Below are 19,407 nucleotides of genomic sequence, written 5' to 3'. Positions count from 1 at the left end.
CATTTCTTGTTTTCACCGAGGTGTCTGTGCATACAAGTATTCTTCATCTTTTAGAGCTTAGTGAAATGAACTATAATTATAATTGATAGGTAATTAGTCCTCAATTAAAGCTTAATGCTTGATTTAACCATTTGTGAGGCTCCAAATTTAGCTACCTTCTACTTGGATATTATATCGTGAAGTTTTATTGAAAAATATAGTTTGGCTTGACCATCTCTTTAACCTCTAGCTCATTAGTAACAACTCATCTGCCCATTACAAATGACTGACACCCTACCTTCATGCTTGTCTGATTACAAGCTTGGTGTTGTGGCTCAAGTAGGAAAGAAGCTTTGAGTTCAAACACCAGTACCAAAAAAAAGAAAAGAAAAGAAAAAAGGTGGAATGGGGGGGGGTTGTGGAGAACTAAGTGCATTCAGTAGTGTCCACCAAGTTTCCAGAGATGATTAGTTGAGCTTACCAGTGAAAGGAAAAAAAAATAAAAAGATGTTTCCTTTTCATTGACATCTTAGCCATTTAATATTACTAGTGAATATTTTGGCCATTTTTTGAATATTTTCATTACCTTGAAGTCATTGTACAAAGGAGTTGCCAGTGAACGTGATTGATGGAAACAGTGCCATCTTGATCAACATCACCCTTTCAACATTCTCACCCATCCCTCCCAACCCACCCCTTCCCTCACTTTCCTTAATTTTTAGGATAGGTATTACATTGTTATCATTTAACAAAGTAGATTATGTGTACAATGCACCTTGATCTGGGTCATCCCTTCAACGTCTTCACCTCCTTCAACCCTCCCCTTCCCTTCTTTCTATGGATCCTGTGGTATTTACTATGAATTCTCCCTCCTTTCCCACCTTCATTCTTCTACCCCTCCCCCCTTGGTGCCATTCCCCGCTCCCCTGCCCTCTTCCCCACCCACAAGTACCCATTTCCTGGTATTTATTTTGTGGAGCTTTGACTTAGTCTTCCTAAAGCATTTAACTATTTGAGCTCTCCAGAGTCTATTTCTCTAATATAAAACATAGACAAAAAAGTTAGGTGTCAACATAACTTGTCCAATTTTATATATCCCTTAGGAACGTAGAAACTGTCTTCACTACTAAGAGCAAAAACGGGTTAATTTTTCTGTTCTACCTGAAATGCAAGATAGAAATGAGTAATTCTGAAAAATCAATGGAGGAAAAAGTACTTTAAAAAAACTCACAGAATCTGCCACACATAATTCATTCCCCCATCAAGTGATACAATAGTGAGCATACTAGTTCTGCTGCCTTAAAAGAGTCTTAAGTTCAGTCATATAAAGGCATGTGAACATCTTATTTCTTTCTCACACAAAACTCCTAAGTGGAAGAAATGCAAGAATCAGCGTGTACAGAACCCCCTCTCTCTGTCCTGTGGCTTGCTACTCCCTCGATGCCTTTGGCAGGATATTCTCTAAAACAGCCAGCTGCCGTATCTGCATTCCAACTTAGGAAGGGGAAGATAAATGGAGGGCACGCCGCTCTATTTTAAGGATATGACCTAAAAGTTGCAGATGTCACCTCTGTGAAGCTCTTACCAGCCAGAAATGAGTCAAGTGCACTATCTAACTACATGGAGAGCAGAAAATGTATTCTATAGCAAGATAACCAGGAATGCACAAAACTCAGAGAGCTCTATTAGTAAAAAGAAAGGGGGAGGATGGATTTAGGAGCAGGAGACTTAGTGTCAGAAAGAAGAACTGTTCTTCCTGCCACCATGTAATGAAGTAGGTGCCATCATGCATATTGTAACAATTCGGATAATGCTTGAGTAGTGCCAAGGGTTTCTATCTAGAAGATTATTTTCAAGGCTAGGTTGTGTACCTGAAGTTGTGCATGTACCATGCTGGCTCTAAAAATCAATGTGTTAACGTTGAAGATAAAGTTTGGACCTGATAGGGACTGTCACAAATGTCCTTCCTTTCCCCAGCAGACTGAAAAGAAAGGATAAAACTAATCTTTATTAAGCCATGGATCTATTCCAAGTCCTGTGCTAGGGACTTAGAAAGATCTCCATTACCTTACAGTCCTTGGAGAACATCATTATTATTTCCCAAATGAGAAAAGTGAAGTTTGGAAAGATTAATATGCAAGCCAATCGTGTTAGCTTTGCTAGGGGCTCATTTTCTGTTTTCTAGTAGGGCTGGAAGAAACTCTTTTGCTTTAAAATGTGCTTCTTAGCCGGGCACAAGTGGTTCACATCTGTAATCCTAGCCACTCAGATCTGAAGATGGAGGTTCAAAACCAGGGCAGCGAAGTCCATGAGACTTTTATTTCCAATTAGCCACCAAAAAAGCTAGAAGAAGAGGTATGGTTCAACTGGTAGAGCATCAAACTTGAGTTTTAAAAAAAAAGCTCAAGGACAGTGCCTAGGCCTTGAGTTCAAGCCCCACTACCAGCACAAAAAAATGGGGAGTCGGGGGAGAGAGCAGGGGGAGGACCTCCTTCAGAGGAAATCTCATAAAATGCAGAAACCTGTCAGTTACTTCTAGCTGTTTCAAGATTTGATGAAGAAGAAAGGAAAGGCAATCTCTATCCCTAAGAAAAAAGAGACACAGAATTGTGTGCCACTCTCCACAACATGAGCTGAAGGCAACAACCTTCTGACAGCTTTTGTGCCTCAAAATTGTGTAGCTTGAAGAAAGAGGGAGGGTGGTGATTCTAGAACCTCGCAACTGGTCTCCAAGGTATGTCCTCATAGCCCTCCCCAACCTAACACCTGACTCAGGCTATCCAGAGAAACTAGCCCTGGTGCTCTATTGGGGTACAATCCTGGCTTTTTAATAGGAAGGCAAGAGCTACAGAGATGTAAGTCATCAGGCCTTCCAAAGTATGTGCACAGTGAAAAGCTGGTCGTAAACATAATTTATTGGAGGTTTTCAAATTGCAATATTAAAACCAAATTGTAGGGCTGGGAATGTGGCTTAGTGGCAGAGTGCTTGCCTAGCATGAATGAAACCCTGGCTTTGATTCCTTAGTACTACATAAACAGATAAAGCTGGAAGTGGCGCTGTGGCTCAAGTGATAGAGTGCTAGCCTTGAGCAAAAGAAGCTCAGGGACAGTGCCCAGGCCCACCCCCCCAGGACTGGCAAAAAAAAAAAAAAGTCAAATTGTGATAGCCAGCTTGATATATTAAGACACAATTCCAGAATTTGGCTTGTATCCAAACCCCTCCCTCCCCCCACAAAAGAAAAACCTGCTTTAAAATATATTAATTTAGTAAGCCCCAGACTCTTAAGGAAACAGTGGTCAACAAAGAACCAAAGAACCAGCCAGGTGCTGGTGGCTCACTCCTGTAATTCCAGCTACTCAGGAGGATGAGATCTGAGGATTGTGGTCCAAAGCCAGGCAAGGCAGACAGATCTGAGAAACTCTTATCTCCAAATAACAGCAAAAAAAGCCAGAAATGGAAGTGGTGTTTAAGTGGTAGAACACCAGCTTTAAGCAGAAACAGTCAAGCAGGAGTACAAGGCCCCGAGTTCAAGTCTCAGTCTAATTAACAGATAGATAGATAGATAGATAGATAGATAGATAGATAGATAGATAGATAGATAGATAGATAGATAGACAGTAAGCACCAGTGCCTCACACCTGTAATCCTAGCTACTCAGGAGGCTGAGATCTGAGAATCATAGTTTGATGCCAGCCATGGCAGTAATGTCTCCAATTAGCCAGCAAAAAGCCATGAAGTTTAGCTGCGGTTCCAGTGGCTGAGTGCCAGCATTGTGCAGAAATGCAATGGTCAGGCCCCTGAGATCAAGCCCTAGTTATGGACACAAAATAGAAGAAGAAAGAGGACGGAGGAAGGGGGGAGGGGGAGGAAAAAGCAGAGGAGGAAATAGAAATTAAATAAAGGAAATAATAAAAATAGAACCAAAGTTAGGCACCTAGAAAAGAAATGTAATCCTGATGAAATTGCCTGGCTCCCGGACCAAAAAATGTCCAGCCCCTCAAAACAAAATGTAGCTTAGGACAGAAAGATTACCCTGGGGTAACAGGTCTCAGTACTTTCCTTACTGTTCATGTTACTATCATGAAAAGTAAGGCATCCTTTTATACTCCTGTTCCTAAGAACCAACTTGAAAAGTTAAACTTTGTTTGCACAGTGGCTGATGGGGCAGGATTAAGACTCAGATCCTGTGAGGTCTGTCTTCAAATCCTCCCCTGCCCCAGGCTGCCCAAGAGATCAGGGATGGCTGCCTGTCTAGGCTCCCAACTTGCTTCTGTCAGATATGACGGTGATTGTAAGTAGTTGCAAAGTAGGCCAGTGTGTGGTGTAATGTCACCGTGCGATGCGTGTTGATCATTGCTGTAGCCAAAATTGAAGGGTAGGGTTCAAACTTTTGCATCAAGTTAGTGATTCTGTGGTTCCTCCTTCCTCCCCATGAGTTCTGCTCTGTTTGACCCCTCGTGGCAAACTCCACCAAAACTGAGATCAATGGACATTTTGCCTTCTGAAATAACTTCTTCCTAACACATCCAGCATGAATATACTGCTGTCCTTTTCTCTAAGACAAAAAAGAAATCGCAAAATTGGAATTGGACTGGGGATATTATCTTGTGTTGACTAAGGTAGCTTGTTAATATCACAAGGCATGGAACGAAAGCTAGGGAACACTAGAAAATAACCCTCCTTTTCCCCAGAAAATAGGCAAGGAGAAGAAAGATGCCAATCATGGGTAGCATCACAAATCTTTCTTTCTGTCCTCTGCTTATCCACATTGCGTTAGGAGGCCTCTCAGCCATCTCTTAGAAACTGTGAGTGGCACTAACTCATCCCAAACGAGATCTATCTCTCTTTTCTCTGCTGCAGGCTTCTCATCAGACTGAATCAGCACTTAAAAGAGCTCAGTTCCCACTCTGAAAGGTTATCCTTCCCAAAGCTGGGAAGGGCAGCACTTTAGAAAATGTTCAGGCATCAGCTGAAAAGTAGTCAGGTGAAGGTTAGAGAGTGAGCCACCTAGACCTCTAAAAGAAGTTTAAATTTAAATCAAAACAAAACACTTCCCAAGCTGGGTGCCATTGGCTCACACCTGTAATCTTAGCTACTGTGAGGTCGAGATCTGAGGATCACAGTTGGAAGCCAGCTTGGGCAGGAAAGTCTATGAGACTTATCTCCAATGAACCAACCAAAAGCCGAAGTGAAGCTGTGGCTCAAGTGGTACAGCACTAGTCTTGAATGAAAATGCTAAGGGACAGCACCAAGCCCTGAGTTCAAGCCCCAGTACACAAACACACACACACACACACACACACACACACACACACACACACACACACACACACACACACACACACACACACACACACGAGGCTATAATTGGCCAGAAACTGTATCAGAACTCTGGAGATGAAGCAATGAGTCGAATGACCAAATAGATCATGTGATAGGCTTTTACAATAGCCCAGGATCCTGGAATTGCCAGGCCCATGACCATCTTCAAGAAGGAAGCCAAGAAAACTGACAATTATATACAGAATAGGGTCTCGATGGCACCCCCTGGAGTTCATTTGGATCTGACATGGCACTTTACCCTAGTTACCAGCTCCAAATGGTGACAACAGTCCAGTTTCAATCTGTCTCTTTCCTAACACATTGTCAGGCCACATTTATGCCACTTTCCATTCACTGCCCCTTCCCCAAAAAAATACATTTCTGTAACAATTGAACTAGATTTGGGTCAGTTCCCATCTTTTCATCTTGAAACAGTGTCATCTCCAATATTAGGATACATTCAGAGTTTACATATGAAATAACTAGGATTATGAAATCAAGTTGGATAATTGTAATTTCTTGTTCAAATATTTTATAGAGAGACTAGAGTGAGAGACATAGTGAGTGACCATAGAATTACAAATATACCATGTCTTTTGGTAGATGTTTAAACTTGAAGTCTCTTAATAAAAGAAATTATCACTGGAAATTAACATTAGTAACTGCAGTAAAGAAAATATTACAATGGTCAAAGAATTTATCTAAGAAGTCCCTACACCTAAAAAAAGATTTTTAATTATTTGAACTCAAAATTTTTCCAAGTATCATTTATGTATTAAGTGAGTTGATAACAGATATATAGAGATAGATAGATAGATAGATAGATAGATAGATAGATAGATAGATAGATAGATAGATCTGTATGTTGGACTCATGAACACCAAGAGATGTCAATTATGATCTCTACCCTCTTGATGCTAAGTGTGACACTACTGACATTCATTTTTTATTTTTATTTTTGCTGATATTGGGGCTTAAAACACAAGTCCTGTTGCTTAGGTTTTTTTCACTCAAGACTAGCAATCTACCACTTGAGCCATACTTCCACTTCCCAGCTTGTTGATGGAAGAGTCTCTCAGATTTAACTACCCAGTCGGGCTTCAAACCACAATCCTCTAATTTCAATCTCCTGTGTAGCTAAGATTACAGCTGCAAGCTACTAGCCCCTGGCTGACATGAAATATCTAAGGAGAATTCTAATATGGAGATGAAACACTTGAGAATTCTGTATACACACCATATTAGGCAATTTTTAATTAATTTTATTGTCAAGGTGATGTACAGAGAGGGGTTACAGTTACATACCTAAGGTAGTGAATACAGTTATTGTCGAACACTAATTACCCCTTCCCTCATTTTTCTCCCATTTTCCCTCCTCTCAACCCCCCAAGCTGTAAAGTTCATTTCCAACATAGTGTCTTGTGAGTATCACTGTTGCATTGGTTCACCTTTTGTCCTTTGTCTCACCTTTTTTTTTTTTTTGGGTCCGGTCATGGGGCCTGAACTCTGGGCCTGGGTGCTGTCCCTCAGCCCTTCAGCTCAAGCCTAGCGCTCTACCACTTGAGCCACAGTGCCACTTCCGGCTTTTTTCTTTTTGCTTATGTGGTGCTGAGGAATCGAACCCAGGGCCTCATGCATGCAAGGCAAGCGCTCTACCACTGAGCCACCTTCCCAGCCCTTGTCTCACCATTTTGTGGTTCCCTTCCCTTCCCTAATTCATATAAATGTATATACAACATATAGGGTACCAAAGTGAAATACAGATAAACCGTATGGGAAAAAAGAAAGAAAAACGCAAGAAAAAAGAAATAACTTCACATAGTACATTAACAACAATAAAGAAAAACCTTGTTAATAACACTTTTCCGATGTTTCAGACTTGAGAAAGAGATTCAAGATCTTGAAAGGGATGAACTGCAAATCTCAACCAAAGAAGAAGCAATTTTAAAGAAACTAAAATCAATAGAACGAACAACAGAAGACATCATAAGAGTGAGTCATAACAGATTTTTTTTTTTTTGCCAGTCCTGGGGCTTGAACTCTGGGCTTGGCTTCTGTCCCTGAGCTCGCTTTGCTAAAAGCTGGTGCTCTACCACTAGAGCTACAGCACCACTTCCGGCTTTTTTCTGTGATTAATTGGAAATAAGCATCTCACTGAAGTGGGTGCCAGTGGCTCACACCTGTAATCCTTACTACTCAGGAGACTGACATCTGAGGATCATGGTTCGAAGCCAGCCCAGGCAGGAAACTTGTGAAATTCTTATCTCCAATTAACCTCCAGAAAACTGGGAAGTACCGTGGCTCAAAGTGGTAGAGCACTAGCCTTGAACGAAGAGGCTCAGGGACAGCACAAAGGCCCTGAATTCAAGCCCCATGGCCTACAGAGTAATTTTTTTAAAAGAGTCTCACAGACTTTCCTGCCTGTGCTGGCTTCAAACTGAAATCCTTCCATCACAGGCCTGAGCCACAAGCTCACAGCTTGATTTTAAAACTATGATACCTTCCCAAATCAATCCACAAGTAATACATAATTTTTCCCAAAATTGTTTCCACATGTAGCTTTTATTTTTGAAACTGAATTAATCATGGAGAATGCATTTTTTCCTTACAGTCTGTAAAGGTGGAGAAAGAAGAAACACCAGGAGGTATGTTTCTGGTCAACCTAGTTCACGTCTAACTAGAATATTTTTTTCATAAATTCACAGAAATTTTTATATTATTATTTTTTTAAAAAGCTAAACGTAATTTGAACTTACATCAACTTTCACAGAGTCAATTGAGGACATCTATGCTAATATCCCTGACCTTCCAAAATCCTACATACCTTCCAGATTAAGGAAGGAAAGAAGTGAAGGCATAGAGGATGACGAACAAAACCGAAAAGGTAAATAACCAGTTGTGCTCAATGCCAGCTTCTAGGTTTCATGTTTTATAGTGTCAGTTATTGGCAGCTTGCCGTAACATCGTATCCCTACTGCTTCTATATTACACATCAGGAGGGACCTATCGTTTCTTTAGTTAGGAAATAGTAGGGAAAACATTTAGACAAAGTACAGAAGAGGTAGCGTCTGACTTGTTGAGTTTATTCATTGGAAAGAGGGTTTGGATGCATCTGGTTTCTCTTCTGCAGGCCGCCCATTTTTTCCCCAAAATTTAATACACTTTTAACCTAGAAAATAATTTATTATAATATGGATCATTATAGAACGAATGACTAAAATCAGGATGTTAAAAAGGCCACTTGTGCCTGGCACTCAAGCAGCTCATGACTGTAATACTATTCAGGAAGATGAGACCTGGAGAATTGAGGTGTGAGGCTAGTTCAGGCAAGGTGTGAGGCCAGTTCATGAACTCATGTGGCCAGCCTTCCCATCTCAACCAACAAAAAGCTGGGTAAGGTAAGACACACCTGACATCCCAACAGTTCGTGGAAAGCAAATAGTAGGAGTGAGGACCAGGTTGGCTTCCATAACATAAACAGAAGATCCTTTTTTTAAAAATAGCAAAAGTAAGCAGGGCGCCAATGGCTCATACCTGTAATCCTAGCTCCTTAGGAGGCTGAGATCTGGGGATCGAGGTTCAAAGCCAGCCTGGGCAGGAAAGTCCGTGAGACTCTTATCTCCAATAAAGCACTAGAAAACCGGAAGTGGCACTGTGGCTCAAGTGGTAGAGCGCTCGCCTTGAGATGAAGAGCACAGGGACAGGCCCCAAGCCCAGAGTTCAAGCCCCATGACCGACAAAAAAAAAAAAAAAAATAGCAAAAGTAGAAAGGGTTGGAGGCTTGGCTAAACCAGTAGAGCATCCTTCTAACAAGAACAAAGCTCCAAGTTCAAATCCCAGTATTTGGGGGGAAAAGAGAATAGGGGGAGAGGGAAAGGGGCACGATAAAAATAAGCACTGTAGAAGTAAGCTAGTTCATAAAAGAAAATGTTATATCATTAAGCCAAAGATGGAATTTCTCTCTTAACAGCTTTGTACGCCATGGAAATCAAAGTCGAGAAAGATTTAAAGACTGGAGAAAGCACTGTTCTGTCTTCCATACCCCTCCCATCTGATGATTTTAAAGGCGCGGGCATCAAAGTGTATGATGACGGGCAGAAGTCGGTCTATGCAGTAGGCACAAATCCCAGCGAAGCTCACAATGGCACAGACGGCCTGGCCCCAGTAGAAGTGGAGGAACTTTTAAGACAAGCCTCGGAGAGAAACTCAAAATCACCAACTGAGTACCACGAGCCTGTCTATGCCAACCCATTTTGCAGGCCAACAACCCCACAGAGAGAAAAGGGATCCCCTGGACCAAACTTCCAAGAAAGGACAAAGATGAAAGCCAATGGACTGGCGCATGAGGCAAATGAACACATACACACGATGGAAAATGGACTTTGTGAGAAAAGAAGCAATGATTTCCATCATCTCAGCCCAGGGAGACCAACACCTCACCCTCGATCAATGACACAAGAAGCAGAAGAGACAACCCACATCCCACCCAAGAGGCTGATGTCTCCTTGGGAGGAAGCAAACATGATCCAGGACAAGCATTTACCTTCCCCAAGAACCAAGCTGAACCCCAGCAAAGCAAGAGTTGGGCAGTCAGAACCCCAGGGTTCTTCGCCCACTTGCCAGGAAGAGGAGGAAGAAGATGTCAGGTATAACATTGTCCACTCGTTGCCTTCGGACATGGAAGACAGCGAGCCGGTTACAATGATTTTCATGGGCTATCAGCAGGCCGAAGACAATGAAGAAGGAAAGAAGCTGCTGAGTGGGTATGATGGAATCATCCATGCGGAGCTGGTGGTGATTGATGATGAGGGGGAGGAAGAAGAGGATGGAGAAGAGGAGCAGCCTTCCTACCATCCCATAGCTCCCTGTAGTCAAGTTTACCAGCCAGCCAAACCAACACCACTTCCAAGAAAGAGATCTGAAGTGAGTCCTCAGGAGAACAACACACACCACAAATCTCCCCACAAAAATTCCATCTCTCTGAAAGAGCAAGAAGAGAGGTTGGGCAGCCCTGTCCGCCAGTCCCCTCATGATGTTTCTATCATGGGAGATGGGACAGAGGATCCATCTTTAACAGGTAATAAAAATGACAAGGTCTGCCATTGCTGTCTAGTCATGTGACCAATGTCTAGTCATGTGACCGTCATGTGACAGTCTCTCTGTGTTACCCAACCCTCTCTCTCTCTCTCTTTCTCTCTCTCTTAGCTTCTTTGGTCAACCTCATAGACTAATACACACAGACAGCCTCTATTCATGCTGATCTGAACTATAATCACCACGGTAAACGGCTTAAGTCACTTCCAAAGATAAAGAAAGCAGAAAGAATTGTTGCCTTATTTGGAAGTTGGGTTGGTTGCGTACTCACTTGAAAGTTGTCTGTTATGGCTTAATTCTGTGTGTGAATGTGTGCTGAGTTGCTGTTAAGTTAGGTCACTGGTGACACATCTTTCCCCAGCAGAACTGGATGACAATTTCTTGTTTGTGCCTCGACATGATTTAAACTCTCTACATAAGTTAACAATTTGCCTTAACTTTGCGAGAAAATACAAGGTGGGAAAATATTTTCAGGGTATTTTGCTACTTCTCTGTACTATCTTGTTTCTCTGTACTTTTTATAGTCTTACTAATATTATTTCCTTAATATGTCTACATTTTTGAAACAGAAAGTCCATTTCTCTTACATCAGCTACCTATAACATTTTACTTTAGTCTTCTCTAACTTAGCATATTTTTTCTTCTTTTTTATTATTTGCATTTCCCATTGTCTATGAAGTTTCTATAGCTTTGTAGCTATTTAATTATCTTGACATTGAATGAAGTATAATTTGAATATTTTTCCTACCAACTTGATAGCTCTTCAATTTTAGATTCCTTAATATCACTGAAATATCACATTCTACTATCATTTAGAGAAAACAAACAAACAAGAACCTGACCACATAAATTAGAATATCTGTGTTTATCACAACTGAAAATGTAAATCAAACTTACAGGTACTGGGATGTTAGAAAGGGTTAGTAATTTTAAATGCCTCTAATTAAAGAAGTCTCATCAAACAGCAATAAATATTAAGTACTAGCTAGTCCCAAATAGACCTGTTATAGAAGAATGTCAGTGTCTTAATAATTCAAGGTAGTTCTTCATCAATAAACCCTAAAGCCAATCTGGGGTTGCTAATAATACAATAAAAAGGAGTCCTCTCTCATTCTTTACAGGAGTTAAATTAGGTGTTAGAATTTGAAAATTAGGAATCTGAAGCATTTGTAATCTTGGGAGATGTGTCCACCTTGATTATCTTCCTCATTCATTGGAAATGACCATGGAAACCAAAGAATACTAAATTTCTTTCTGTTTTGAGAAGGAGCTTTGTTTGCTGATCACATTTTGCATCTTAAATTCATTTTTAAAACAATACAGGAGACTTCTACCAAAGAAAACACAGTCAATATGGCCAACAGCCATGACATTATCCGCAAATAATAATTATTATTAATAATTATAATAATCTCCCTTTTTAAGTGTGGGTACTAGCCAGCTCCTCTCAAGCAGCCCCAAACCATGTTAACACATTTACCCTCAAGAAAAATGGCCGGAAGTGACTAACATTTCCAGACAACACTAACCACTGGGACTGAACTAGAATAGTGAAAACAGGAAAACCTATTGGAGACAAAGTAACAATACACAGTTCTGTGCTATCAATCTAAGTCCAGTACAAACAGAATGCTCTACATTCCATCGTGGCATTGTTTTACATCCCTGTTTTCCAACTCCAAACACGTATTTCAGAGCTGATAAATTGAAATGAGTTTTTAAAATACATAAAACGTAAGTCTCCTATCCTGGGGGGAAGGGGGTCTCCATATGTACAGAAGACACAGCTCCCAGGGTACTTTCATTCCACATGCACAGATCTTACCACAGCCCTCTGAGAATGCTTCTGATACTGGAAAAGCCACCATTTAATTCAATTCCTCTATTTATAGAATAGGTCTCCTATCAAATAGAAATAGTCCCAGCAGGCATAATAATTTAAACTTTTTTGTTTCTTTTCCCTTGGTATAAATACACTTGAAAAAACCTTATCTAAAAGGCAATGTTTTGGCTGTATACCAGTGACTCACACCTGTAATCCTGGCTACTCAGGAGGCTGAGATCTGAGGATCGAGGTTCCAAGTCAGCCAGAGACTCTAATCTCCAGCTAACCAGCAAAAAGTTGGGAAGTGAAGATGTGGCTCAAGCAGTAGAGCACAAGCCATGAGTAAAGCCAAGACCTTGAGTTAATCCTTAGTACTAACACTAATTAAATAAAGTGATTTTTTTTTAATTTGGCAAGCCGCATGCAAGAAAAAGTATAGGACTGTGGACACTTGATTTTTCTGAAGACAAAAATTTTCTAGTTCAATTTTGGGTCACACACACACACACACACAATTTGAGGCAATGTCATGCCTTGTGCTCATGTAATGATAGCATAGCTATAGACTAAGATACAGCTCAATGCCCAGACATGTCTGCCATTGTATGACCCCCAGAAAGTTTTTCCTGGGATCCCCACTACCTCCCAGGGGCCTGCCAGCCACATAGCTGGCAGCCCCCTGTCAATGGCAGGTCTAGCTCCATGCTGCCCTTTGAGAGACAGGAATGGGATTCCAAGATGAAGATGGGAAGCCTCAGCTTTTCATGCTGGAATTGGCAGCCTTGTGGCAGCCAATGGGATCCAGGAAGGAGAGAAAGGACAGAAGCTCTCTTCCTCTAAGGTGTCCCAGTTGCTATGGGGACAGAAGGTGGGGCTTGTTAGCTGCTGCACCATTGCCAGCGTGCTTTCCTGGGAATCCATACCATCTCCACCTGCCATTGGCTTGAAGGAAGGAGAGACAGGAACGCTGACTAACAAACTTTACCAAATGTCCAGACACACAGAGGTATACCTGATTCACAGAATCACAAGGTGATTTTGCTCCAGCCTTAAAAGAGACCTTTCAAAAGGCCCTGACTGCTCAGTTTTGCCACTGGTGATGTGGAGGTCCATAAAAACTAAGAAGGGAAGTTTGATGAAGCCTCCGTGCCCCTTCCTCTGTCACCCTCCTGCTGGGCAAAACCACAGCCTCTCCTCTGGGCCACAGAGCAAAGGAGATTCTCTCCATCCATCCTAAATCCAGATGCGGTCACAAGAAATGTGACCGAGTCAAGTGTCAAGTTGCAAGGGAAATAATGCCCTCTAACTTCAGTGAAATGAAAGTATTTTATATGCAAGTGGAAGGATGATAGAAAGGATCACAGGGGTGTTCCAAGATTGGTCTTCCATCCCTCCTTCTATTTATACAAAAGGCCTTCTTAGAGATAGGGTCATTTCTTTGGCTAATGGATAGCTAATAAATGGTAGAGAAATGAGAAAATATGCCTTATTGTTTCATTAAACAAAATCATGCATTTAGTAAAAAAAAAAAAAATAGCTTGTTCTTGGACCATTACACATGAATGGAACAAGACATCATTAAAGTGATTATTAAATCAGTGCCTTGCAGTTCTGAATGTGACCAAAGCAGCTATCTATACCTTGCTGTCTTAAACATTAAGGCCTGAGACAGGGTGTTACACATTCAAATTGGCAATCTAAAAACGCTTTCTACAGCCAGCCTATCAGCAGCAGATTTGTAGGCATATTTATTTTATCACAATGTTTTTATCTGTGTGCTGGTACGAGGGCTTGAACTCGGTTCCTGGGCACTATCCCTCAGCATTTTTGCTCAAGGTTAGCTCTCTACCACCTGAGCCACAGCTGTTTTTGGTGCTTAATTGGAGATAAGAGTCTCGCCGACTCTTCTGCTCCCAGCTGGCTTCAAACCTCAATCCTCACATCTGAGACTCTTAAGTAGCTAGGGTTACAGGCATGAGCCACCAGTGGCCCAGCGTCTCACTTGCCTGATGTTGCTCTACCACTTAATACTTCCACTTCTGGCATTTTGGTCATTAACGAGAGATAAGCATCTCATGGACTTTCCTGCCCAGGTGGGCTTTGAACCACAGTCCCTAAATCTTAGCTTCCTAAGTAGCTAGGATTACAGGCAGGAGCCACCAGTGCCCACCTGTTGGACAACCACTTTTAATGAGCTCAAAAATAACCTAAATATAACTGAAATGTTAATATCTTTTTTGTAGTAGTACTGAGCTAAGAACATGTGCAAAATACAGTCATTGACCTAAGAAATGTCTGTCTGTGTCTAGTTGAAAGAGTGTGAGCTAATTCTGTATTCATTCCATGTGTACTGTGCTTGCTCTACTAATTCTTCTAATCTTTGTAGAAATAGGTTCCTTCTAGTTCTGAACCTGCTTCGGCCTTAAGTTAACCATAGCTTAATTATTTCTACTGTCTTTCTGTGCTACTCAAACAATGCTTACATGATCGGATAAAACCGTCTGAGGTATGTTCTAAACTTTCCTGCCTTCTAAGAAATAGTCATTTAGAGTAACAATGAAGATTTTTTAATATATATAACCCTATGTTTTTCTTTAATCTACAGCGTTAAGGATGAGAATGGCCAAGCTTGGGAAAAAAGTGATCTAAAGTCAGTGCCACCTCTGGAAACTTCCTGCAGAGAAGAAACTAAGAAATGTCGGCAGATTTCTCTTCTGGATATTTTTTTTTTTTGCTTCTTTTTCTTTTATCCTAATGTTCAAAAATAATTATAATTATACTCGTTTTAAGCCATGTGAATAAATGGTAGTCATTATTTGTGGAAAAATTCCAAAGAAGGAAACCTAGAGGAAAAAAAAAATCAACGTTTAACTTTTCCAATGATTCAGCAAAGGACGGGGTGGGGAGGGAGGGAGGGGGACCAACATTATTTTTGCTGCATTGATACCAAAGTATTTCTGCCAAGAGCTTGATAAACTTAAGAATAAAGCTATTTAGAATATCTCATCTGTGTAACATTAACTGGCATTGTAACTTGGCTAGCATCAAAATGGAAAGACCTTTATACCTCGTTACAGAAATATTCATTTTCACCTCTGACAAGTACACACGTTGCAAAGCAATTGTGTAAACGGTCAGGCAAGTGTGCCCACTTGTGAAAGACCTAGGAGTGAGACTGGCTTGGTAGAAACTCAACCAAAAGATGCATGTAATCATTCACCTCATACTTGGAGATTCGTGTTGGTGTTGTCTTGCCAGCTTGCCCAATGCTGACCAGTGGTGAACCAGCCATATTTATTCTTCTCAGATTATCGCCCTTCTTTTTCACTCAGCTCAGTGTGAACCCCATGACCCATTATGACCGAAGGGAGCTGATTAAGAAATTCTGACGTTCTCTAAGAGCACAAATCTGGTCTATGGGGACAAGTTAGGTTATATTAAAACTAGTAAGAGTTGAACACTGGTGACTTTCTGACTTGAATCCTAGCTACTCGAGAGTTTGAAATTCAGAGATTTATGGTTCCAAGTCTGCCCAGGCAGAAACTTTTATAAGATTTCATCTCCAAAATAACTAGCAAAAATGGGCTGGAGGCATGGTTCAAGTGGTAGAGAACCATGTGAGCAAGCAAACTAAGGAAGTACAAGACCGAGTTCAAACTGTGGTAATGCAAGGGATGGGGTGGCAGGGTGGGGAAGGACTAAGAAGAGGACATATAGCATGTTATTCCTATGGTAGACTGCCTACCAAGCATGAGGCCCTGAATTCAAACCCTAGTACCACAATAAGAAAAATAGGGGAGGGAGGCATATCGTATTATCCCTGTGTTCTTTGCCAAGATTTTAAATCAATCCTGCTTTGAAGCATATACGTGGGTCAGTAAATTCTCTTCTCTCATTCCTAGCCTTAGCTATCTGTCCTCCATCCAGATTCGTGCTAGTTTGTATTGCCCAGGAGAGATCGCCCTCTGCTGGCATGGAGTGTTCTGGGCAATCAGCAAGTTTACGTTTCTGAGGTCTTTTGAATAAACACCCTAACCCAAGGGCCAGGGGACACCTACCCTTTCCTGACCCTGGCTTTCACCATGGCTCTACCAGCTTTATGAGTCCGGCATGGACTTTCTTTGAAGCACACACTGCCCTTATGGCTACAGGAAATAGGGCTCTTCAAGCATGCCTCAGAGCCTGCCGGTTTTCTGTCATAATCCTTTAACTTCAAGGTTTCAAAAGCCATTGTCCAAAACTGCCATCTCCACAGCACGTGTCAGGGTATGACAACGCATTGGGTCCACCTCAGACAAATGGGGGCAACTAAGTAACGCCTGTTTCTGCTGTGCTCACATAAGAAGTGATGACCTTACTGTCTCTTACAACAGCGCAGTAGTAACACTCATAGCTAAATTCCCACTGTGCTCAGATGTCCTTCGTGTTCAGCTGATGTCCTTTTTCTATTCCAAGATCCCATGGTGGCAGCCATGTTGGTTTTACTTGTCTTGTTCCCTTAGCTCTCTCTTGGTTGTGATCATTGTTCAGACTTGCCCTCTGTGTGTGTGTGTGTGTGTGTGTGTGTATGTGTGTGTGTGTGTGTGTGTGTGTGTGTGTGTGTGTGTGATATGACCTCAAAAGAGGTGAAAGTGGTTGGCAAGGAATTCAGCAGTTGGTCTGTAGAGTGTGTACTATTGTATTTTCTGGTGTTTTTCCCATGACTGGGCTGCAGTGATGGTTCGGGGGAAGACCATGGAGGGGAAATGTCATTTTCATCACATTCTTCCCTGAGCAAGTTCTTACCACTAGGTGGCCAGGCTGCAGGTCAGCTAATCAAGTCATGCCACACTGACTCTTTTCCCCTTTTGGAGAGGAACACAGCAAAGCAAAACTCTTGGTTGCTGAAGTCCTTCTGCAGGTTCTAACACTGGAAAATGTGTCTCTTTTGTAAGTTTCATAAGTGTCTTTTGTAAGTTTCCATGTAGAGCCTTGTATTTGTTAAACCTATTCTCTTGCAGGTATGGACAGGTACTGGTGGCTCACACCTGTAATCCTAGATGCGTAAGAGGCTGAGATGCAAAGATCAAGGTTCAAAGCTACAAGGCAGGAAAGTCTGTGAGATGCTTATCTCCAATTAACCAGCAAAAAGCTCAAAGTGGAGCTGTGGCTCAATAGGTAGAGCAGAGAAAGTTAAGCAAGAACACAAAATTCAAGGCTCAGGATTTAAACTCCAATACGAACACAACAAAATAGTAATAATTTTTCAAGGTTATGATGAATCAGATTCTATTTTCCTAGTTTCCAATTTTTGATTGTTCACTGGCAGTGTTTAGAAACATCCTTGTAGTCTCCTTAACCTCTTTCAGTATTGGTTTTAGCAGATTCCTGAGGACTTGCCAGGTAGAGGATTATGGTATGTCTGGACAGATGATAGTCTTCTTTCTCTCCCTCCTGGATGACTTGGACTTCCTTGCCGTTGCCTGAGTGTCCTTGCTAAAACCTGGATATGCTGCTCGGGCACAGTAGAGACACCATTGGCTCTTCTCATGCTTCGGACCACAGGGGACATACTGAGTAACTCATCTAACTATCCTATGAGCTGTAGGTTTTCCCGGGGCTCTTTCATTAGACCCATGCATGCGACCAGGAGACAAACTACGATATGGACAAATAAGGTTTAGAATCCCCTCCTAACATTTGTTTCCAGGATCATACCACCTTACCTCTAGGAGCAGCAGCTGCACTAACCATCAGTCCTCTGGTCTTTTTTTTTTTTTTTTTTTTGGTCAGTTGTGGGGCTTGAACTCAGGACCTGGGCAGTGTCCTTGAGCTTTTTCACTCAAGGCTAGTACTCTACCACTTTGAGCCACAGCGCCACTTCCCGTTTTCTATTGATTCATTGGAGAGAAGAGTCTCAAGGACTTTCCTTCCCAAGCTGTCTTTGAATCCCAATCCTCAGATCTCAGCCTCCTGAGTAGTTAGGCTTACAGGCATAGCCACCAGCGCCTGGCCCTCTTACCTCTTAAACCAGAAAATGTTCAGTTTTGCCACTGGATTCCCTGCTACCTGGGGTCTGCACTGACTGCCACAGCCCTGAGGTTAAAAATCAACATCAAGGAGTTTGCTTCAAGTAGCTTCCTTCCTCTCCAGATGGTCTCCTCACCAGGTTCTTCCTCCACCCCATGCCCAGGGCCTCTGCGTAACTGCATTATTGAAGTTCATAGTGGTTTTGCAGAAGAGGCAGCCTGGTGTGACAGATCTTGCTTAGACATTACTTACTGGCAGTGGACATTGAAACTTGGGATGTATGGTTTGCAGGAAACTCTTAGTAATCACCATATGAGTGTTTGGCTGAAAACCTAAAAATCTATTGAGGTACTCCACAGGAACCCTTAGATAGTGTAATCTTTTACATGTGAAATAGAGATCACATATAAAAGATAATTCTTCTTAGTATATACTGTAAGACCCTTCTCCCCCATAATCATTAGTACAAGACCAAATAAGAAGTTAAACTGATACCAAGCAAATAATAGTAATAATAATAATAATAGTAATTGAGAAAAAAGAGTAGTGGGAGAGGGGAGTGGGGGGAGGGGAGGGGAAGAGAGGGGAAATAGAATAAAGGAGGTTAATAGAAAGATCTTGAGGGGAAGAAGTGGGGGTAGAGTGGGGAGAAGGAATGGGGTAGAACAGGAGCAGGAATATTCATTAGACAGGCAGCTTACAGAATAAGACAAATATGTCTTAATATGTGAAACTTACATATTAAGTTACATACATATTAAGTTCTTAAAACTTACATATTGCGTCCTGCTAAAAATAAAACAAAAACAAAAAAACCTCCAAGCCGGGCGCTGGTGGCTCACGCCTGTAATCCTAGCTACTCAGGAGGCTGAGATCTGAGGATCGCGGTTCAAAGCCAGCCCGGGCAAGAAAGACCATGAGACTCCTATCTCCAATAAACCACCAGAAAACCGGAAGTGGCTCTGTGGCTCAAGTGGTAGAGCGCTCACCTTGAGCTGAAGAGCTGAGGGACAGCGCCCAGGCCCAGAGTTCAAGCCCCACGACCGACAAAAAAAAAAAAAAAAACCTCCAAATGTCGCCAGGTGCCAGTGGCTCACGCCTATCATCCTAGCTACTCAGGAGGCTGAGATTGAGGATCACGGTTCAAAGCCAGTCTGGGCAGGAAAGTCCATGAGAC

General features: G+C 41.8%; 1 protein-coding gene across 1 annotated transcript in view; it reads left to right on the top strand.

Moving 5' to 3' along the window:
* LOC138804457 (palmdelphin-like) overlaps positions 1 to 15,115 on the top strand; it is a 50,092-nt gene extending 34,977 nt beyond the window's left edge. Inside the window, exons 4-8 of the mRNA XM_069988724.1 lie at positions 7,180 to 7,294; positions 7,914 to 7,947; positions 8,073 to 8,186; positions 9,273 to 10,379; positions 14,827 to 15,115. Coding sequence (XP_069844825.1) covers positions 7,180 to 7,294; positions 7,914 to 7,947; positions 8,073 to 8,186; positions 9,273 to 10,379; positions 14,827 to 14,870 — 1,414 coding nt within the window. The 3' untranslated portion in view covers positions 14,871 to 15,115. The remainder of the gene's footprint in view (positions 1 to 7,179; positions 7,295 to 7,913; positions 7,948 to 8,072; positions 8,187 to 9,272; positions 10,380 to 14,826) is intronic.
* The last annotated feature ends 4,292 nt before the right edge of the window (positions 15,116 to 19,407 follow it).

This window comes from Dipodomys merriami, unplaced genomic scaffold (genome assembly GCF_024711535.1).
Source record: "Dipodomys merriami isolate MVZ:Mamm:240054 unplaced genomic scaffold, mDipMer1.0.p SCAF_365, whole genome shotgun sequence".
NCBI lineage: Eukaryota > Metazoa > Chordata > Mammalia > Rodentia > Heteromyidae > Dipodomys > Dipodomys merriami.
This window is presented reverse-complemented; position numbering and strand designations above follow the sequence as displayed.